This window comes from Amblyomma maculatum, chromosome 4, assembly GCF_055883805.1.
Source record: "Amblyomma maculatum isolate TAMU_Amacu chromosome 4, ASM5588380v1, whole genome shotgun sequence".
Lineage (NCBI taxonomy): Eukaryota > Metazoa > Arthropoda > Arachnida > Ixodida > Ixodidae > Amblyomma > Amblyomma maculatum.
Window position 1 is genome coordinate 37817255 of NC_139347.1, and position 23482 is coordinate 37840736.

At 47.2% G+C, this 23482-nt stretch overlaps 1 protein-coding gene across 6 annotated transcripts in view; it reads left to right on the forward strand.

Moving 5' to 3' along the window:
• The window catches only part of LOC146190745 (scavenger receptor class B member 1-like), a 74196-nt gene that overhangs the window by 23690 nt on the left and 27024 nt on the right, over positions 1-23482 (forward strand). Inside the window, exon 1 of one of the 6 annotated variants that reach the window (XM_084601124.1) lies at positions 3204-3329. The exons of 2 other annotated variants lie outside the window; for them this stretch is intronic. In XM_084601124.1, coding sequence (XP_084457250.1) covers positions 3323-3329 — 7 coding nt within the window. In that variant the 5' untranslated portion in view covers positions 3204-3322. Of the gene's footprint in view, positions 1-3203; positions 3330-21801; positions 21824-22088; positions 22233-23482 lie in introns of those variants that run through there. 3 more of the 6 variants (XM_084601125.1, XM_084601129.1, XM_084601128.1) reach the window with 3 other exon arrangements.

A 23482-nucleotide genomic window follows, 5' to 3' on the forward strand; every position in this document is an offset into this window, starting at 1 on the left:
GTACGCACAAGGCCAGCTTTTGGCCGACACACAGTCATGTTTTTCCGCTAAATCAAAACTGTGGAGATATTTAGCCAGTTAATTCGGCCGTTACCTACTAGACAATTCAGTACCAACTTCATGAAACAAGTCTTCCTCCCTGAAATGCTTGCTGCGCACGGGATTTTTTTTTTTTTATACCGTTCTCACAATATATAACCTCGCTTCTCTGAGCTCCAATAATTAAGATCAAAATTCTCTCGTCCGACGCTGAGGAACGATAAAGCACCGTGGATGAAGAGCAGATGCCGCGCCGCTGGTACCGAGACAACCTGCTCGAGCAAAATGTGCAAAGCATGTGCAATGAATCGCTAACAGGGCAAATACAGTGAGTAACGCGACGAGTTTTCTTCTTTTTTTTTTAAGACTCTTTTTTTCTTTTCTTTTTTTTTCAGCTGCTATAAGATCCCAGCCACCTGCGTCGCAAGATCGATGCTCACGCCGTTCATTTCCGTGGCATGGTGGCTCTCGCACCCAAATTTCTATTGCGGGGCATTATGCAACCGCCGTTCCTACCACCGCAAAGTGTTCGAAGCGGCCACGGGGACGCGAGCTAAGCATGCAAGGGGAGCCTTCCAGAGGCACACCTCCACTAATCTACATAGGACAGCTTTCGCTGTAGAAGTTGTTTTCGTAACGCTCACTTCAAGGATGCCTTGACTGTTTCCTCGGATGCTGGAGGGCATGACAGTGTTTTCTTTACACAAATAATATTGCTCCTTTTTTTTTGTGCCTGCCCTTTTGAAGCAGAACAAGGAAAACAAAAAAAAAGATTTCGGAAGGAAACGTGGCCTTTTTTTAATTTTTAGCGATAGCTGCAGCAGTCATTGTTTATGAAGAGCTCGGAAGTTCGTCACCTGCTGCACAATTTGTTCCATAACCTGCGTTTTTCTGGAAAAAAAGTTATAACTCCCAATGGCCGCAGTGGTAATTAACTACCGTCATGAGCGTTATTCGTCACCGAGGTCCGACCGTGCTGAATCCCAGTCATTGCGTCGTAATATTTCCTGAACGGTGTAGAAGTCGAGCGCTCGCGCGCATCTGCCGAAGCGAGCACCTTCGCTATCCAAACTCTCCCCACTTGCACTGGCTAAATCAACCCATCGCCCATTTCGCTTTCTGGCAGAAGGTCGAGTCACAGCGGGAAAACGACTGCGTGGCATAGCCCGTGCATTCGCTAAACACGATCGGTGTCTGTGTGTTCGAGCTGCGCGAACGTCAGATTCTCGTTAACGCATCACTCAGGCAGGGTGGTGCAGCAGTTATCCGGTGCGATGGAGGAAAAGTCCCTAATCGCCTACCTCGCAGATATGACTCATTTCATAACGACCTGCACTTCTTCTTGTCTGATGCACCGATGCATGCTGAAGACGTCCGGCGCGCGTAGGAACAAGCTGCAAAATGGTGTAAACATAGCAAGGAGAATAAAAACACGAGAAGCAAAAATAAAAAAAAAACTGTGGTAAAGGACTTATTGCTAAATTTAGCGAATATTCCGCACCGGCGCAGCATGCGCGAGTAGACTTACAAATAAAAGTACAAACAAAATTATTTCGCAAAGAGCTTGAGGTTCAGTCAAGCCTGAGTTATCTCGGCGGGAATTCCACTGCTCCTTTCGGCTGCCTGAGCGATTTGTCCGCAGGTTTTCCGTGCGTCAGAAGACACGTGGCTGGCTGGAATGACTAGTTCTACGGTCAGGGCAGTTCAGCCGCTTCCTTCGATAATGCCTAAGCGTGTGCGGCTGCATGGCTTCTCAATAGTCGACAAGGTACAAATTCACAACAAAATCACACAGTGAGAACGAAAATTACGTACTGAATAATAGGGCACAAGACTCATCAAACCTCACCCAGTTTCACTAGCCATGCAGAAGACAGGCCAGCTTTTTAAATAATTTGGTTACATTTAGCTGAAGCAATTAGCATAATTTCACTTGCGAACGTGCCAAGCTGCGTTTGGGGCAAAGGCAAGCTGGAGCCCCACACGGGAGCCGCATATTATTTGCCGTAGTTGGGGCCTCCTTCAGGAGTATTTGCGCATTCTCCTCACGATGTCCTCGGTCTTAAATTACGAGCAAAAACATGTGTACAATAGACACACTCTTTTCCAAGATGCCGCTTTGCTCTCTTACTTCTGTGATGCGTACTTCATGGCACCAATTTTAACGAGACAAAAGACTCGGGTTCCCAGACACAAACAACGGAAGCTCGCGTCAAAGACAACATTGCGCTCGAACAAATAAGAGAGCCTTCTGCGCATGTCGGAATGTTCGAAGTATCGATATGGTTCAGCCGTCCATTGTCGCTTGAACTCTAAACGATTACTCATATCCTTCTAGCTTTCCACGCATAAACGTTCGTAGTGCTTGCCTCGGTGCCAGAGCACTGTTTGTACATATTAGCTGCTGAGCTCGTCGTTTCTGAAAGCAAATCGCACGCATGCTGTAGTATCGCTACACGTATTCACTTCGCTGGCCAATAGCTTCTACAGTCCATACACGTGTCATGTTGCGACGATGTACTCGAGTTGTCATTGCTTCTTACTGGCTTTCAAGCGTGTTGCATAAGTATAGCGCTAGCAGCGCATGCATTGTCTACTGCACACAGGTTCAGATGAGCATCAGCAGTGATGGAAACGTCCGCGATTTAAACGAGGTCCCAGTGTTGTTTACACACAGGTAAACATCCCATCCTTTTCCCCGTTCTGTTCTGCTCCGTGTATGCACTTCGCTCTGTAAAATACTTGCCGCCGTTCAGTGGCGCAACACCTTGACCTTGGGGAGGCAGCGATTGTCGCGACTCTTTCCTCCGCGCCCACCTGCGTGCAGCACCTACTGCAAGCTATAATGGAGAGAGGGGGGAGAAGAAGACACACATGCCAATTCAACGTCACCGGGATCGTTCGCGTACGGGCGGGAAAGTGCATGGCCGAATGCAACTGCACACGTCACAAGCTACTTTTCTTTTAACCTCTCCTCCAGCTCTTGCACCGCCTCTCACCGGTTCTTCGCGTCGCCGACGGCTTCGCCACGATGTGTCTACACCGGGAAGCCGTACGGGTTTTCAAGTTGGGTTTTGACCGCCATCTAAGAGAGAAGGAAAATGTTGCCTCTTCCCCGCGACGATTTGTGGCCCGAGGGAGATTGTTTGCGCTATGTTGGCCGCATTGAGAGGCGTAGTTGAGGTGCCAGATCAGACGTCGCCGCCACTGGAATACGCTTGCCTCGGTTGTCAACCTTGTCGGTTCATATTCTGTGCCTCACCGGACAGCATCTTGTGTACAAATGAGTGGTGAGTGGGCCGTTTGTTGTTATTTACCCCGGCTTCATCATGTGTACTCTACACTTCTGTTAGTAGTTTGCTTATTCTACAACATCATGTGATCGGAAGCAGAAGAATAGAGCAAACAACGATGACGGGTTGCTGGTGCGGGCCTACGAAGAAATGAATGGGACATGGTGCACTTGATCGAGCAGCATAGCTTTAACAGCGCGGAGCCAACGGTTGGACAGAAACAGACGCCATTCTTCCTGATACGCGACAACTTTGAATGCCGAAACGTAGGACAGCTTTGTGAAAGACGCAGAACAAGGTGATTACGATAGCGTTTTATTTACCGCATTGATGTATATTCGAACAGTTGTGATATTCAGTCGCAAACCGTGCTGGCTACGTGTGGGACGAATTGAAATTTACAGTAGTCCTCGCTTCTCGATTCGTGACCTGTTCAGTCGTACGCACATGATGCGAAAATGCATGAAACTGCCTTCGGACGCTGGCGAACACCGCACGAGCAAGCAGACAACGTGAACGCGTGTTTCATGATCTTCGCGTGTTTCTGTTCGAATATATGCTGAAAATTTGATATGTTGAATGGAAATAAAGCTCAACTCAAAGCGGAAAAAGCCAGCGGAGCTCAAAGCGGCAAAGGCTACGTGCAGCTGTCGAGTGCCTCGGCGGACTGGTCATCAAAGCTTGATGCCTTATCTCGCGGCTTCACGTGTCGTCCTCGCAAAGTGACACCACAGGAAGATTTGCCCCAAAAAGATACCGGAAGACACTTGATTAAGTGACACGACGATAAAAGAATAAAAGTAGTGACTCCTCAAATTTCATGTGGTTTGATACAAAGCGCTAAGGGACGAGCCCACAGTCCTCTTTCTCTTTTTCACACTCCTTGAACGAGCTGAAATTCTATAGACGTCCGATGACGACTGGTCTCTAACAGTTGAGACAAGCGTCGATCAGGCGGAATAGATCGGTAAAAAAATGTTTCTCTCCCTAAAGCTTTGCTACGGTGGTTTGAGGCAGATCGAACGGCTAACCAAGAGAGTTCTACTTAAGTTGAGGACAACCCAGAGGGCTATGGAACGAAAAATGGTAGGGGTAACATTAAGATATAGGAAGCGTGCAGAGTGGGTCATAGAAATAACTCAGGTTACCGACATTCTAGTGGAAATTAAGAAGAAGAAATGGGCATGGGCAGGACATATTGCGAAGAGAGGATAACCGATGGTCGCTGAGGGTAACAAACTGGATTCCAAGAGAAGGAAAGCGTAGCAGGGGTCGGCAGAAAATTAGGTGGGCGGATGAGGTTAAGAAGTTCGCGGGGGTCAAGTGGATGCAGCTAGCACAGAACCGAACCGGGTTAAGTGGAGAAATATGGGAGAGGCCTTCGCCCTGCAGTGGGTATAGTCAGGCTGATGATGATGATGATTGACGACCGTGGCTGTGTGATGTTGGCGGGTGAAAGACGCTATGCAAAGCGAAATCTTCCTGATTGATTTCAACCAGATGAGGTGTTTTAACGCCAACAGGAATCTCAGCAAGCCGTTCGGTCTGCTTCCAGCCTACACTGCAATGACAGAGCATAGAAACCGATATTGTGTGACCGCAGACATGACGCGATGGTGGGTACTATCAAAGCAGCTGGTAGACACATGTATGTAGTGCGTACGGCTGCATGTTTGTGAGAGTAATGGGACATAACGGAAAGCACTATCCTACATTTTTTCTCGTTTCAAAAATACTGCTTCAATGCAAAGAAAAATATGAGCTGGGCATTTCCTTTCCCCTGATTGAAAACAGGGGATTGGGCGCTTCTCCTGTTTTCTCCTAAACTTTGATTCAATATTTTAGCCTGCTCAGTGTCGAGTACAACATTCTTAACCTTCCTTATGCGCGTCAGTGATGAATGTACGTGGCGTTAGAACTACGCAAAGAAGAGCTGCAAAGCGACAACGAATGGGCAACTGGCAGGGTCTTTATTTGCCTCGTGTATGCGTCTACTTCGTAAAGTCCATATGTAGGCGCGCAGCATCGATAAAGAAATGCGGTGGCTGTGAAACAAATGTATTGCCTAAAACATGGCAGCCGCACCGAGAGTGAGTGAGAGATATCAGTAAACCAATAATAGTGTCTAACTTTCCATGAATATAAATATAGCTACACTTTAGTTGTGCTATTTCTATATTCGTTAACGTATATCTTTCTCTAAATAATTCCAGTGCTGATGTTTCCTCTTCGGTGGTACTGATTAGCTCGGAGTATATTTCTTTCTGATATAAAGAAAGAAATTGCATTACATTAGAAACGTTGAACGTAAATGATTTGATCTTTTTGCTGCTTGTTGGTATGTTTCCAATTTTATTAAAAATATAGCAACGATGCTCCACAGGAGAGACTGCACACACTGCGTTCTAAAACCGAGTTCCTCAAACAAGTTTTATGGTCACTATAGTTTTCATATAACACTAATTTCAGCAGATGTAAACAAGCAACTAAATGACGCCCGGATGAGAAAGGCGGTTTGCTCTAAACGTCCCTGATATTGACACAAGTATATGAAATAATTCCAATTTGGGGTACTCGACACTGTTCCTCCATTTACATTTATAAAGAGGATAAATTATTAACCCTCTGCCATTGACTTTATGCTAATCGAGCTGTGTGCGAGATGTGAAATTCTTCATGCTTTGATAGTTGATTCCATCACTGTTTTGTTGGCTGGACTCGCTGCTTTGACCAACGCCGCCTCCCCCATCCCGTTATTTTCGACGAGGATGTCGACTTGCCCACTTCGGGTGGAAAGCAGCTCAAAGTAAGATAGTCTGTGGCTACTGCATTTAAGAAAGACACTGAATCGATATGATCACTGTGAAATATCTCGACCCATTACGTACATGTAGCGAGCGTACTACGGGGCTCTCTTGAAACTGTAGACGCGGGAAATATATATGGAATAACAAATGCTCGTGACAGTGATATATAAGATGCGCCGGAGGAAGTGTCTTTCCTGCGTCAGTGCGCACGCAACTTTCTCGCCATCGTCTCGCCACGGGGTCTGTCGATCTTGAGTTCGGATTTCAACAAAGACAGGACGTAACGAGACCGCGACGGCGCGCACAAGACGTCTACGCCGCCGCCAGCACCGGGCGCGCGGCGCTGAAAGCGTTTGAGCTGTGCCCAGTCGCACATCTGTTGTCATACCCTGTATTGCTGGTGGCCTAGTGGGGTCCTCACTCCGAGGGCTCGCACCAGATTCTGCGCTGGCGGCCAAGACCTCCAACGGCGACGAGCCGGGCCCCAGTGCCGCCTGGAGCTTCGTCTTCGAAGACGTGGCCAGTCCTCTGCTAGCAGGCGCGCCGACGCAGACATGCTTAGGTGAGAGCGTGGAGCAGTCCTTGCAAATCTAGTTTTCCGGAAGTAGAACTCTGCTGTAATCAGATATGGTTCAAGAATGAAGGGGCAATATTACGGATGGCATGATGGCACTTTACAGGCATGATGCCAACCAATTTGCACAGGTCACGGTCTCTGGCATGCTTACCTTCGAAGGTGTGACAGTGAGACGGCTGCCATTTGTGAGTGGACCCCCTTTGTGCGGCATTTGCCACTTCGTCCTCGAAAAAAAAAAAAAAATGCGATTAGTGTCCATTCCCAGCATCGTATCACAGCTCCTGAAAGCCTCCTGCTAAGATGATTCACTGCACGTTGCGTTTACTAGCATGAGCATAGAGGGGGCAAGCGGCGACCTGTATGCACTGTGGATTTCAAAGAAGACCAAACAGTTGGAGTTCATACAGAGCATTTTACTATATAAACGTGCCTTATATGTGACAGTGCCATGGTGGCACGTATAAAAACCGCTTTCGGACGCCACGTCGAGGTCAGTGAGATTCATAAAGTTCACTGTGAGCTATAGTTTGCTCCAGCTAGTGACACCATTCTGATTAACCCAGTTTCTTCACTTCTTGCAAGCCAACTGTTGCACAGATTTCAATATACCAGCTAACACGGATATATGTTTTGCGAACGCGTGTATACACAGCGCTCAAGTAAAACGCGTAAATTGAAAGGCAGTGCGTAGAGGGCAGTGCGTGTGGAGTCCTGTCAGACATCCAAGCATCTACACCTTGCTTTCATGTCATCGTTTTAAGGCAAAAACCTTTATAGGCTCATGTGGACAGGATTGTGCGTCCGCGGAAGATGTCACACCGTCAGTGTCGAGATATTAATTTTTTGATGAGTAAAAGAATGGTTGTTTTATGTAGAGGGCGAATGAATGTATCTGTGTACAACATTTTATTGGTGTGGAATAAAGAGTTAATTAATTAAAGCCATAAAAGTCAGTTATACGTCAAAACAGCCACGGATGTCAAAATTGTGCAGAATACGTCGAAACTGTGCAAAAGCTTATCCGCATTTGGCAAAAGACCATATAAAAGAGAAAAAGGAGCAAAGAAGAAAAGGAAGGGGGAAAAAAAGAACAAAAGGAGTGCAAAGAGTAGCCTTACCGCACTTTAAAAGAGACCCTGAACAAAATTTTTGTTGAGGCACTGCCTACTGCATCTGACGCCAAAAATTAATAAGCGTGAATAGCCTGTGAACGGCTGGACATAGTGCGGAACGCTGCCCTTTGCACTGCAATTTCCCGCACTCAGACGCGCACAATAGTCTGCGGTTGTTTTCTTTTGAATGCGCTGACCGCCGCTGCTACGCTGTTCGTTAAGGAAAAAACTAGGCTTCTCGAAACGTCTTAATATAGGTCTACCTCGCTACAAACGTGGTTTTCCTAGCTCTGTTTAGAGTCCTATCCGAATCCCAGTGGCGCATCTGTGGGAGAAGTTTGGAGGGTATACGGTGGAGGTGGTTGCACCCCCCCCCCCTCCGCCTTGTTAAAACGACCACTGGTAGATTCTGTAACGACGTGACAGGCACGACAATACGTCTCGTTATCGGCGATAATAGAAAGAAACGACGTGATTAATATCCTGGTGCGGTTGGCGTACAAAAACAGGGCAACAGAAATAGACAGGAAGAAGGGACAAGCGTTTGTCCCTTCCTTTTGCCCGGGTGTTTTCCTGGTGCGCAGCTCCTTAATTAACGGCAAACCAACTAACCCAATGTTCCACTTGCCACTCCGCTGTACTATCGCGAGCAGAGTTTTTCGGGGCTTGGGAGAGTGTGGGAAAATGCCCTCCGAGGCCCCTAGCAGTGCTCACTTGATATTTCATCCTCGGAGGGCTTCTGTGTACAGGACATTACGCGCGCCGTATAAACAGGTCGGAATCAGCCGCTATCTCCACGTGTCGCATCAATACCGAGAGCTCGACGAGAATTTGCAGGCCCTTCTGCTGGGTAGATTATGTGCGAGGATGGAGCAAGGAAGTTATAAGAGTGATGACAAAGAGACGCCTGCAAAGGACGAAAATAGCAAGCGCGGGCCTTTATTTTATTTTATTATTTATTTATTTTTTTTTTTTGGGGGGGGGGGGGGGGGGCGTGAGATGCAGTTTTACTATTAGAGAGTTTTAGAAAGCAGCCGGCATGTTTACCGTACTGGCTGAACTGCCCTTGTCACGGCATGTTTTGCAGTACATTAGTAGTAGCTGCAGTCAGCGTGTTTACTTTGCCTAACTTTTTGTTGTTGTTATTGTTGTTCATGCTTTCCCACGTTCCGCAAAATTCTGATCGTGACAGCATATGCCCTCCGGCTGCATCCGCATTGCGGCAGATTTCTGCACCCATCAAAAACTACAAAAGATACGGCTCCGGCCTGCCGGTGATAGCGAACTCCGGTGGCACCACATGGCGGGCGATTACAGGCAAGAGGACGCGCGCTGCGGAAGACTTGGGTAACACTCATCTGGCGCTGCCAAATCGGTCTCGGTTTTCTTTGGACTGCAGTTCCTCAAACGCGTGGTTTTGCTTACTTCTGGAGTCGCAAGATGGGACGCGGTGTAGAAGCAGTACAGCTGGCGCAGGAGCAGCATAGCAAACGTCCTGGCAGACTACACGGGTGTGATCCTAACTGCTTCAAAATTCGCCTTTGAACTAAGGCAGTCAGACCAACCGAGCGCTTTCAATTTATAGTGCACCATGTCTGTATTGTTTCTGTTGTTGTTACTGTTGTAGATGCTGTATATCAGACCTGGAATAGCAACCTCCTACGCCGGCACTACAGTGCACAGATGTCTATTTTTTGGGCACCGGTCTTTTAGTCGTAAAGTGACTGTCTTTGCGCGTAATTGCAATTACCATCTGCCGAAGCACACCTGTAAAACTATATGACAAAGCAGGAAGAAAGTGCGCCTTTAGGCTGAAATTAAAACAATCCGGCCAATTTTTGAGACATCGGCACAGCTGCGTTCCAAAGCATGTAGGTGGTTCCGAGAAGAAAGAAAAAATGCTTTAGAGAGTATACACAGATGCGGTTTCACTACGATCGACTGTTTCAAATGAAATCTGCACTGCGTTTTTACCTCCGTCGAAAACAATGTTCGTTAACTCTAGGCCAGCGACTTTCCGGAAATAAAGCAAATGGGGTACGGTTTTGGAAATAAAACCCTTTGAACCAGCGCTCTCAATAATAGCCACTGACAATAGCGCCATAGGACACGGGTCCCGTATAGCGCTTAACGTTGTACATTCGACGTTGGCTTGCTCTGCATCCTTCGTTTTGAACCCTGGGCGAGCTGAACATACAACATCATGTGCCAGCTGTGCAGCTGTTTCGTACAGATAGGAAGGCTTGCCGCTGCTGAGGCTCCCGTAGAGTGAATGGCCAGGTGCTCTATCTCGACGAACAAATTGGAAGAGGCAGCTGTGTAATCATTGCCCGTTGCACGAGGACTGTTCTTTGAAAAAGGGCCTAGAAGGCCAATAAGGCTTATTCAGTCTTCTGATGTTACCAAATGGGCTATACGCGTTAGAAGACAGATCTTGAAGTTTTTATTGCGTTTTCTTCGCTGTCATTCATGAAATCTTGTTGGTTTAATTCGCCAACAGTCCCTGGAACTCTGTTTTTTGCGTGTGTATAGCATTTGGACATCGCGCACGCTCAGGACATGCGCACGTGGCAGGACACGCGGGCATGGTTGGACAAATTCAGTTGTCGATTACAGCGCGCCTGCAGAACGAAACCGGGTGCTCAGAACATGATCACGCAAGACTGAATTAGTGATTACAAGGTAAGTTGACGATTACCTAACGGTCGTCCTTAGTGAAATGTTTGGACCGTGTCGGAGGTTACTTTTTCGAGTGCTTTCTTTTTCTTATTCCATAACGAACTCTGAGGCGCGTTATCTGCTTACCTGGAAACGAAAAAAACACATTGTGCGAATTTATGCGATAAGGCGCGTAAATTATAACGCTAATGGTTCTTTCGACGTGTCTTTGCAATTCGCACGATGGCATTACGACCAACCGAGAACAGAGCTATAGGAGCTGTTTTATAGTGCATGAGTAACGGAAAACTAGGGCGCGCTTCTGTGCTGCAGGATCTAGATCTGCGGTTTCTCTCGCAGTCCGCTAGGTCGCGTGCAGTGATCTGGGGTTGCGAATAATGTGCAGACTCTTGCGAGTACTGCATCTGCCTTCGCTTTTACGAACCGAACAAGGAATAAGTGGGATAGGCTGCTATTGCAAGACTGCTGGAGCATATATACACCTAACGACAATGGGGGAAGGATTGCACATTGCGGAAATGGAACCTGAACAGGAGCGCGCAGTGAATTTTACATTCTTGTACGTATCTGTGGGGCGCAGTTGACACCTGTGATGTGAGATGGCTGCACTTGCGCATATTTTTTAATTTTATTTATCAGGACAAAATATATACAGTATCGCACAAAATGTGCGAGTTCTACTTAAGTTGAGGACAACCCAGAGGGCTATGGAACGAAAAATGGTAGGGGTAACATTAAGAGATAGAAAGCGTGCAGAGTGGGTCAGATAAATAACTCAAGTTACCGACATTCTAGTGGAAATTAAGAAAAAGAAATGGACATGGGCAGGACATGTAGTGCGAAGAGAGGATAGCCGATGGTCGCTGAGGGTAACAAACTGGATTCCAAGGGAAGGAAAGCGTAGCAGGGGGCGGCAGAAAGTTAGGTGGGCGGATGAGATTAAGAAGTTCGCAGGGGTCAAGTGGATGCAGCTAGCACAGAACCGGGTTAAGTGGAGAAATATGGAAGAGGCCTTCGCCCTGCAGTGGGTATAATCAGGCTGATGATGATGATGATGATGATGATGATGATGATGACAAAATGTGCAATGAGCCTGCTGAACAGAGTAACGCTCGGGCAACCGCAGGGCAAGCGTAGGAGCGTAATCTGGCTTCGCTCTCACTTCTATTTTGACAGAAGGCCAGGAAAGGCCACCCTCTCCCGCGGTCAGCTGCAAAAGTCCGTAAAACGGGAAACTGCCCTCCACCCTCACACTTTCCCTGAACTACAAATTGTGTGCTTTCACAGCTGAAAGAGCCCCGCCGGGGTTGGCGCAGCGGTTACGGCGCTCGACTACTGTGCCCAAGGAAGCGGGACCGAATACCGCCCTCGACGGCTGCGTTTCGATGCAGGCAAAACGGAGTGGCGCCCGTGTGCTGTGCGATGTCAGTGCACGTTAAAGAACCCCAGGTGGTCGAAATTACTCCGTATCCCTCCACTACGGCGTCTCTCATAGCCTGAGTAGCTTTGGGACGTTAAACCCCACAAACCAACCAACAGCTGAAAGAGGTCTCCGTGCTGGACAGAACTAGGTTGACGAAAAACATGCACGACTGCAAGAATTTATATGCAACACTTGCAGGTAAACCGAGGGGTTGCGGAAATTGTGCCAGAGTTTATCTACAGTTTGGACCTTTACACGTGAAAGGTAATAGAAACTCCATCTATTTTACAATGAGACCTTAGATCTCGTGAAAGTTGACAATGCTGCTCTTTAAACGGAATGAAAACAGGTGTGTAAATCACTAACTCCAGGATGAGACTCACACGCTTCATCGCAGAATGCGCAGACCACGATTTGTCGCTCACTGATAAGACCAAGTCTTACAGTTCTTGTTATGAACGAACTCCTTTTCTGGCGAAGAAGGTGTTTACACTAGACCACACGCATCCTTAATCCTGTTTGCCGCGTTGGAATATGCAGTGTCTGACAGGCCTGCATAGTTCTGCGGGCTCGTGTTTACGTATAGGCCTTCCATCTCGCCATGTCTGTGAGCACACGGACAGGATATCAAGCTGCGCAGCCCTCTTAATGAGCTTGAAAGTTTGGTCCCGACGAGTAACGTAGTGGCCCCTATATATGAGGAAGGCCTGTTATAACGACCTCTTTTTAGAACACGATTCAGACCGGAGCAACGCGAATGCTTCCTCTGCCAAGACAGTTTATAATGGGAAAGGCGATATCAAAAGTATACTCTCTTAAGGACGCAGCGGTTTGACGTCTTTTCACTGCGCTCCATGATTGTAGTATCGCGCGCTTCCTGGAACTAATGCATATGACTGCCATTCTTTATTTTCTTTTTATGTTTTTGCCGCTGAGGGTCGCAGGCTCTCTGGGCGAGGGTCACTACCCTTCGACAAGCGGCCTTTTGAGCAACGATGAGAGAGCCTTGACGTGGGACTTGCCTCGCCTTTCGACCTTGTGTGTCACTTTTCGGATGCGTTGTCCGAGAAATTGAAGTCGTGAGGACGAGCGAGAGTGAGCTTGATCGTTGCGTTTTTTTTTTTTTTTTCGTTTCTTTCTTACTCTCCTTCTCTCCCTGTTTGGCGTGTAGACGGTGAGTGTTCAGCAGATGATGCAGCAACGAGAAAATTACCGAAAATTACTATATATATCTTCCTCCGGCATTGTCATCTTTAAGAATACGAAGGGATAAGAAGGCAGGGTTGCCAGTAATAGGCCAGACAGACAACCGCGCAATAAGACTTAATCCAGGGAAATTAACTCAACTAAATCGTTCGACATTTTTGTTTTCGCGCATGCATGCTAATAAAAATGCACCGGAAAGCATAGCAAGTTCAAGCAGCACCACAGCTAGATGAGAAAGAAATTGAGGCGCGCAAAAATTAACCACAGTCGTCCATCTCTCTATCTTTGGTTTGGTTTATGGCGTTCAACGTCCCGAAGCGACTCAGACTGAGAGACGCCGTATAGTGGAGGGCAGCAGAAATTTCGGCTACCTGGGGTTCTTTAACGTACACTGACATCGCACAGCACAGGAGCTCCTTACTTTTCGCCTCCATCAAAAATAGCCGCCGAGGCCGCGATTTGATCCCGCATCCGAGGGCACAGCTAGTCGAGACTCAAGTGCCCTAACTACTGCGCCACCGCGGCGGGTCGGTTCTCTTTGATTACGATGCAGTCCCTTCTAGGTTCCCAATGTTTCACCTGCAACTTCTTTTCATTTCCTGCTCAGTTTTCGGCTACATTTTCACAAGAAGCAAGCACTTTGTGAACACATAAAATGGTGTTTATTCTGGAGAATATAGTAACAAGAAAACAGTGCTTATCAATTTTCATTGCAGAATGCCCCGCCGCAGCTAGCTGTAGAAAACACGAAAGAAAAAAAAAATTGAAAGTGGCGTTATCTGCATCTATTCCCAACCGTGCTCCAAAACTGTTACTAAAAAACACCATACTCCAAAAATATTACAGAAATTTTACTGTAGACATCATATATAGTGTGACAGCAGCCGATCGATTCACAAGCCAGATAAAGGATTTTGCTGTGTTGCTAGGCAATTAAGATGTAGTCAAGGGAACGAAAGTGCTGTGGCATCTGGGGCTCGTAAGGGCACATTAAAACGTACCTCATATTCCTTATCCACTAACCTCACATACCTGATAAAGATCGGATGATGCACAGAGTAAATTGAGCTAAGTGGAAAGATTCGTGGAGTGACCAAATAACAAATTTCATCTAGTTAAGCCAATCCCCGAGGGATGGAAGTCATATAGTAGTCATCAAGAACGCTTCATCAAAGTAATTTCATGTCGCCTTAACTCGCATTAGATATACGCATCTACGTAAGCATCTCTATGCGATCTAGGCATACCTTTTGAACTGTGAGCATACATTTAAGCATGTGAATTGATTACTTAACAATCAACCCTGCCATACTTTGTTGTGCAGAGCTTCTATGAATATCTCCCCTTACATCCTAGCTTGCTGACAGCAGAAAATGGAAGTGTTAAATTTTGTGTGTTCTTGATTTAAAAAAAAAAAGAAAAAAGAAATGTGCAAATTTGTATTAGATTTTAACACAAGAACATGTACGCAGCTCTTCGTTTGGAGTTTGTTGGCCTTTGCAGCTTATGCGCTATGGCACCCAGCCTAATGACTCTATTTTTTCTCCCGGCAAGGTTTGGCAAGTTACATAAGTTTTTCACTCTGGCAGTATAAGAAGCCCTTCGTTGGCTCGAACCGATTTTAAGCGTTCCCGTCAATCCTGATTATACGTCAGTTGACTGCGCGCACGCACCTCACGAGGTTTCAAAGGTGGCTTATATTCGCCTTTGCTCTAAATAATCATGCACCAAGTGGTTAACACTTTGGAGTTCCTTTTTGGTGATTCCTCCCAGGTCATTGGCCTCTTAGCATGACGTGACCGAAACTTACCCCTTTCACCGATCGCCCAAGGACACTATAGTCATTCACGTGAACCCATAGCCATTGACACGTGGAGCTGAAACAGGCAAGAATCAACGGAAGACACCCCCTTCCGCTTGATTTGTTCTCCGTGTTTAATGTAGCTTCGCTTGAGGCGTGCGCACGTCTTTTATTTTTATTTATTTGTTTACCTATTTCCGCCGTAGTGCTCGCTCCAGCTGGCTCGTATACATAAGCGCCACAGTTCGATGGCTGCTAGCTGAGAGTGAACCGAGAGCGGCCGCCAACGAGGCCGAAAAGAATAGAGCTGAATCTCATTACGTGCACGAGCCAGAGTCTCCGAAGTGACGAGTCATCCCACCTTGAGTCAGGCGAGGCCGAGCTCTGAGCCGTGACCGTGTTTGTACCGCACGAGATGCATAATCTCCTCTTGAGCCAAGAGGGCGCCGTCGTCTCTGCAGGGACGTTTCTAGGCTGGGTGACATACAAGTGTTAGCTCCGTGTTTGTTTCTTTTCTAAATTTTAAGTTGATAGCCGCGTTAAATTAGTCCTACTACTACTAATAATAATGGTAATGGTTATATAACCTAAGCTCAAACCCAAAAGCTGTAGGTATTTCTCCGTTTATTGCAATAAACCATTTTGTCCCTTTCATGATCCACGAAACAGCTGGGATAGGCTCATATTCACAGTGCAGTTTCTTTTAAACTTTGGATACGAATTATAAGAAATGAGAGTATTTACTAATTGAAGTAGAAACAAAACTGAAACGCCATCGTACAATAAGAAAAGCCAATTAGGTCCAAAGCAAAACCCATGCGACTGGGTTACTTCTTTATATACAGATATTTCAACAAGAAAAATAGTGTGCGGCGCATAAGGACATCGATTAAAAGCTGACTGATCGAACCAGGACGCGGCGGCTGCATATCGACCCCTACAAAATTAATCGGGTGCGCTCCGCAGGGCGGTAAACTTATTTCTTCTGTGTTGTTTCGGCGCACAGAAATGTGACTTGGGCGACAGGAAAACTTGCTGTCATCAAATTATGCTTTGGAATGCGAAAATGAATTTGAGCGATAACCTCCGACACTTGACCGCGACAGGTGACCTGCAGTAGGCGCGCAAAGTGGAGCAGAGACTCAATTTTAGCTCAGCAAATGCTTTCTTTCGGCCGCACGTTAGTCGGTGGGTCCTCCAGCTTCGGTTCATATAACGAATTTTCTTGAATAGCGCTTCCCTCCAAAGCGTTTACGCCCCCTTTTTTCCTGCACGAAGGAAGGCGCAGACTGTGAGGAAAGCATAGCTTCTTTTTGATTCCGAGTGGGCGATTGTCCTTCCTCACGTTTCCACAACTTCCGAGGCGGAAGTCGACCTAAGGAAATGATCGTGGCTGTCTGGAATATGGTCTCGCGTGCCCCATTTATGCCTTTTCTCCATCCACCGAAGGTAAAGAAAGAGAAAAAAAGGAACGAATTGTTTCTATAGTAGCCAACCCCCGCGTTTCCTTGGTACGATTTTTTTTCAAGTTCTTGGAGAGCCTTCTATTTAATAATAATAATAATAATAATAATAATAATAATAATAATAATAATAATATGAACCGCGCCGTAAGGGAAGGGAGGAAGGTGGGAGTGAAAGGGGAAAGAGAGAAAGAGGAGCCGTAGTGGAGGGCTACGGAGTAATTTCGACCACCTGGAGATCTTTAACGTGTGCTGACATCGCACAGCACACGGACGCCTCTTCGTTTCGCCTCCATCGAAATGCAGCAGCCGCGGTTGGGTTCGAGCTCGGGTACACCGGCACAGTAGTCGGGCGTCTTACCACTGCACCACTTGTAAAAATACGCAGTATCTTCATATTACCAGCACTGCTGCACATTGAAAAAACAGATGATTTCCCAAAGCGCCTACTTATTTAGCGTGGATGTTCCGAAATACTGGGTATATATTAGTGGGAACGTATTAGTGGAGGCTTGGTGGTTTCTGGTTGCAGCGTAGGAATTTCGAAACAAGCTTTTGCATTGCATATTAAGCCGTTTTTGCATAATTTTAGCTGCTCGATTGTGCCATGCTACGTTTAGTCCAAAGCCGAACGAAGCACTCCATTCTCTCCTGTAGGTGTGTGCTAATATAGTCCCATTCGATTTGCTGAACAAATCGAACTGAGAAGGTTCAAATTATTCGAAACTTATCCAGTATGTTCTTAAGTTTTCGGATGTATATAGTTTTCGAACAAGTGACCATAAAAGAGCTATAGATTAGTTTTCTTCCACTACAGTTACTTAAAGACGGTCCACTGAGACGCTGTACGGAGTGCTGCGGTGTTTTGTGCACGTCGAAAACAGAAGACGCGGTTCATTCGTGTATGGTGCCAACATGGCTCCCAAGGCGTGTGTCGTGTAAGGGGGGGGGGGGGGGAGTTCAGCTTGCCGCAGTGCCTCCCTCCGGAAACCACTTTTTCTTAACTATGGAGCCAAAGCTACAGAGCCAAAACGCATCGTCTTCTTACGCAGCTGAATATAGTCCCTAGTTACATGAGCAGTTTCTGCGAAAACAGTTTCTTGGTTCCACCGGGTTTTCTTGTGTGATGTCTGCCGCGGGTTTTGTAGGCAAGATGGCGACTGCCGCCTGTTCGGGTCGTTCCGATTCTGGTTCATCCGCTCCGCAACGGTAGGAAGCGTTTCACCAGACAATATTCGGGTCAAGTTCAAGAGACGCTGGCTGTCGAAGCAAACGAAAGAAATGATCTGCAACGTCTATGCAGGCCTAAAGCCGCGCCGTCGCACTACATGGCGGGGCGACACGTTTGAAGACGCCCCGCCTCTCTACCTTTGCGCGCATCGCCAAGAAAAAGGGTCCCCGAGTATAGTTCAAGAGTTGGTAATTTCTTAACGTGTGTGTCGTGATGGACAGATATTTGTTGTCGAGTCAAAGTGACATGTATACCTAAAGCACCATGAGCTACAGCACCATACATTGCTGCGCCGGCGATAGTACCTTGCCGTTTTTGCTCCCATGCCAAAAGCCGCGATATTTGTGCAGATATTTGATCCGATTCTTCGATATCGAACAACTATTTTATCCCCTTTTATATACACCATAAGTTTTCGATTTCGTATTGAAAACGTGCTCTATTACCACATGTAAACTACTTCGGTTAGAAGTGTTCCTTTTCTGGTACTTCAGCTCGTGTTACCATGTAAAGTTAACCAGTGGTTTTCAGTTCTTCCTACTTCGTATCTTACCCGTGCAATACAATTCTTACTGTTTATTGCAGCTAAACTATAAAACACCGAAGTTTGTTGTCTCATCTATACGCCCCTTGCGGGCTCCTTTCTCTGAACGTTATGTTAATTTTTTTTTATATCCTCTCTTCAAAATATTTATAATTATAACCACAGTTTAATGCACTTAATGGTGCAGTTAGAAGGGACTTGAAGTAGGTGCAGTAATCTGCACGCCCTGACGTGGAGGCTCGGTTTGGTGGTGTTTGACTGCTAAAAATGGATAATTTCTCTAGTTCCGAGGCATCTAATGTACTACAAAACCGGTTGCTGTGCGTTTATGGTACGCTGCACTTATAACATTCGACGCGCTTCATTTCCACGCAAATCTCTTTCGTAGTGTTCCGCGGGGCCCTTCACTAATCACCAAGCGTCGCAACTGATAGTACTTGTCCCTTTGACGCCATCGGCAACCTACGTAACCTTGTGCCAATAAGAGCGGGCTGACTGACATTCCTTCGGGTCGTAAAGTATGTATCGCCTTTTTCTGCTGTCGTGCCTGAGTTTTTGACGGGGGAAAGTGCAGGCCAAGGTCGCGACTGCCGTTGCCTGACTGCCGGCCTTTTGTGTCACGTCTCGCACGCGACAGGCAGCTTGTCACGCCCAAATAAAAACGCAGAAACGCGAAACGAAACTTTCTGAAGAATGAGGGCAACGCTAGACGCTTTGACGCTCTCACTGTGTACACGAATGTATGCGTGTGCCGAATACCGAATTAGCCTATTTGTCTTTTCGTCGGAAGCGGAAAAGAATGGAATCTAAATGTTGGTAAAACTTTGCCCGTCAAAACACTGCTTCAAATGAAATACAGATCGGTGAAGTTTTCAAGCCCGTTGATCCTCACCACTGATTATTAAAGAAAAAGTTGACAGGCTTTTATCATCGCACTCTTTGCTTCGGTAGGTCATTATGTACGCATACGCAGATGCAGATGATTTCCAGATACAGACATAGCGCGCACCTGCCCCAGAGCAGGAGCAGCTGGTCATAGTAGGGGTACACTGTCACTCTATGCTAAAATTAACCATTGGGGGTTATTCGCCCCTCCAGACATCTTAGCAGTCCCACATAAACTATGCATTGATTTTCTGTTTGCTTGTTTTTTGCGCCATCTAGAGGCAGCACTCCCTTTAATAAGAGAAAAAAAAAAAAAAGACTTCAGAAAGTTTGAGGGATAAAATTTATTTCCTTCGCCTGTGGTGTGCTACCTTACTTATCCCGTTCAAATATAGCTCGCATAAAAGAGAAATTACGGGCTTTTAACGTACTCAAACCAAGTAGGACGTGCAAATTGCTTTCGCGCACAGATGGAAGTTGATTGAGACAACGTGCAATGCACAGCGCTAGTGTGTGTTGCAGTCTGAACGCGAGGCGATCGGCCGCCCTTTTATACTTAACTGCATGTAATAAATACCATGTATGAAAAAAAAAAAAAAACGGCGACAGAAATGACATTACGTACTTGTTTTCCAGGAGTTTAAATCCGCTCCGCTTGGGCTTCTTTATAATTATTTTGTCTTTCATCCGAGCTTGGCATATGCAAGCCATAACGTTCCTGGTTGCGTTTAAGTGTGTGAAGCAGTGATTTCGTACTGAAATTAAACGGGGTTTTAATTGGGTAGTCCGATGATACTATGTCAATGCATTGTTCGGACTGACCTTTTTCCAGTAACGTCCTGCGCATGCACGAAGCTAGCGAAGCCTCGTCGTTCGCCACTTTTGGAGACTATTCCCGTGCACTGTGCCAGGTGAGAATGGGGGAGGAGTTCGCAGCACGTGCCTTTCTACGAATGACGTTCTCTCTATCTAGCCTCTTCCAGGCCCTCGGAAATGCAAACTTTGTTCCTTTTCCATCAAGCGAGAAGACGCGGTCAGACTCGCCAGCGTCCTTTTGTCACGAATTAAGCAGCTCAGAAAGTGCGGAGGGTGTGTCCACAGATGACTCACTCGTCTCTGCGCAGGCCTGCTTTTAAATACTGCTTGGAAAACAAGACCACCCACATTTCTGCGGAAAATATGCGAGGTAGGTACTTCACCTGGAGTCCTCAAGATAGATGCGCTACTGGAAAAAAAGTACCTGGTCCTGGATGCATGGACTGTGACGTCACGATCTGGCGGGCCCGTCAGGAGTCAGGCACAAACAAGATCGTTTCTGAGCTGCAATGGCTAGCTTGGCTCTGAAGATCGTATGAGTACCTTCGCACTAATGATGTACTACTGGCTGTAGGAGCGGTTCTGTGGGCGGTTCAGTTTGGGGCCTTGGGGCATGGGATGGTGGAAATTGTGAAAGCCTAGCTACAACGACCATTTTACGACCCTTGGAGAAACCGGTTTGACTTGGCTGTTAAGGAGGGAAGTCGTCAACACTTTCCTGTGCTACGATAGCAGCCCAGCTCCCCAATATGGCAGCACCCTTCACCCCTTTGTAAAATCCTGTTAGAGGCAGGCGTCTTTTTATGGTGCATTCACGCTGGCGATTCGCAGAAGTGTGACGGGGAGGGAGCGCGACAAATGGGTCGAGACCAGTCATACACGTGAAGCAAGTTCCTGGACAATCCCATCCCCTTTAGACGCTTTTTACATACAAAAGGGTGCTATTCAACACTAACTTTTCCACATCTCTCCCTGAGTCATCTTGAAGTCAACTGAAGACATTCCATAGTTGTCTGGGAACCAGAAGAAACAGGTACAAGGGACGGGACGAGACGAGTTGATAGTCAGAGCCTCGTTTCCTTGTGTTCAGTTCCTTCATCTTGCAGAGAGGTTGAAGTTGTTGGTGGTTACGGGTTTGGTTAGCCTTGAGACTACGGGAGGGCGTGACATTTTCTTTGTGGCGATAAGACGGCATAAATCTCTTTGAATAAAAAAAAAATACATTTTCTCTAGGAATCGATAGCTTTCAACAGCCGCTATTTATATCTTTCACTGCCGATACTTGACCTGTAAGACTGGTGATATACTGTATAGTGTGTGACGTGTAAAGGTAGCTCGCAATATTGAAAGAAATTTCGTTCGAGGGGAAATAGAAAGCCCTCTCCCCGTCCTGACGCCCATGACCAGGGGTATAAACTGCAGGCACAATGCCCTGGATGCCTGGACACCAAGGGAGAGGTGAATTACCTTGCCCAGAAGCACCTTTAGCGTTTCCAGAATAGGTTACACCCCTCCCTCTCGCGCCCTCGTGTGTCTGCATCGCCTCCTGGCATGAAGACTCCCTCCTTTTCAGCAGCGCTTGTATTCAGTAAGCTCTCCCCCTCTCGGCACTGTTCACAGCAAGTGTTGCTTGCCAAGACAGTCACTTCCTTCTCCTGACATCTGCAAATAACCCCCTCCTGTGGCTCTAACCCCCTCCGCCATCTCGGTGCCTTGCGAGAGAAGGCTGATCCTCTCAGCCTCCTTCCAACACCTTGTCTCCCACTCCCCTCGACTGTCAGTGACGTCGGCCCTCCGCCAAGACGCTCTTCACGGCGAGGAGGGCAGAGCGTACGCACCGAGCCCTCTCCAGGCCCCCACGCCGCCGGTCCGACCGCTGCCGGCTCCCCGGTTCCTTCGACAGCGTGGCGGCGGGCGACCCATTTTCCAAACTGCCGCCGCCAAGTGGTACGTTCAGCATCGTGCCCCGCTGAACGAGACAACCCAGTTCCCGAAAGCCACCCCCCCCCCCCTCCCAGCGCTGCCATCTCCTCGCCCTCCTCCTTCCTGGCTGCCGAAAAAGTTAGCCCCCCACCTCCCATCGCATTCGGTCTCCGGCCGCACCATGGCCGGTGCTGTGCGCTGTTCTTCGTGGCCTCCCTGTCCGGCCCTTGAATGGTGACCCGTGGTTTGCATCGACTATATTGTGTCATCTGCACGGTGCCTGACCTCTCAGCCACCTTGGGATAACCGTCCGTGCTTCTACCGAGTCGTTGGAAGCTGTGCGTGTTTGTCTTCGGTGGAGTGATACAAGTGCAGCAGTCGGGCGCCAAAAAGTATCTTCTTGGATTTCCTGTGACTGGCGTTGACCCGAACGGTGAGGAAGTTAAGTTCGTGTCGCCAGCGATGCCACCGCTGCGAATAAGCCTGCCGTTTAATGAGGGGTAACTGACGTTCTTCGGGCAACGTACAAGGTTAATCTCCCTACATGTTTTTTTTTTGTTTGTTTTTTTAAGTCATGTCTTGTAGGGCTTATACGGAAAGGACTTGTCAGAAGCAACGACTTTCTTGCTTCCGTGTTTATGTTACGCGAAATTTTTTTGTTTTACTTCAGCTCGGTTGGCACTTTTCGGCCGCAGGGTACTCATGTCTGCTGTGCACGTTAACAAAGTGGTCAAATTTTTCGGAGCCTTCCCCGACAGCGTCTCGCATAGCCGGAATCGCTTTGGGACGTTAACCCCTACAAATCAAACCACTTTTCGCACGTGCACGCCAAACAGCAAGGCTTCTCACGTCCGCCTAGAACGGTTGTCATACTGGCAAGCGAATGCTATACCCTCTGTCCATGCCAACGCAGACGAAACAGAATCCGCGCTCGTCGTCTCGCACATAACGACTAGTCACTGCTTGCCATAAATCAATGTGGTACAGCACTGTTGGCCACTTTCCACAATATCCATTGACATTTAGTCGCAGTTTCGCAGTAGTCGCAGTTTCCGGCCAACCTTGCGCAAGCCAAAGGGTGTCTGCGAAGTTAATTGCGTGTTTCCGGCGTTGCATCAATTGACTGCCGCTGTTTGTTGCCGTCTTTATGAGCTGCGAGCGACACCGAATATCCCAGACCAGGCATAGTAATTCGCTCGTGCTTTTCCTCCTTATTGTGGCCGTAACCGTCGCTCCCGCGAAGAATGCGGCCACAAGGGCAGAACGTCGCTTCTTTCTCCAACTCCCACGAGCACTGTAGTCAGACTGTGAAGCAATCGCTATTTGCGTGACGTAGTACCTTCTCTCTCGCTGCGTGGCTTTCCATTGAGATTTACATAACCACGCGACGAGGGGTAGAGATCTTCGCCCTCTCTGTAACGTGGTTTGTAGCCCCTTTTTACGCCCATCTGCTACTTTGGCTAGCAGCAATATTCCTACGCTGCTTTTTTGTTTTCTATTGTCTAGCGGGAAAAATTCGTTTTCGATAAGACTTTGCTTTTTTCTGTAATGTTTCTTCCGATGCATGCTCAAAAAAAAACTTCAGCGATTAGTAGTACTAAAAACTTCACATCGCTGCCTTCTCGGATATCTCCCCATGTTTATTATTGCTGAAAACGTATATATCTTCTAAATGAACGCAAC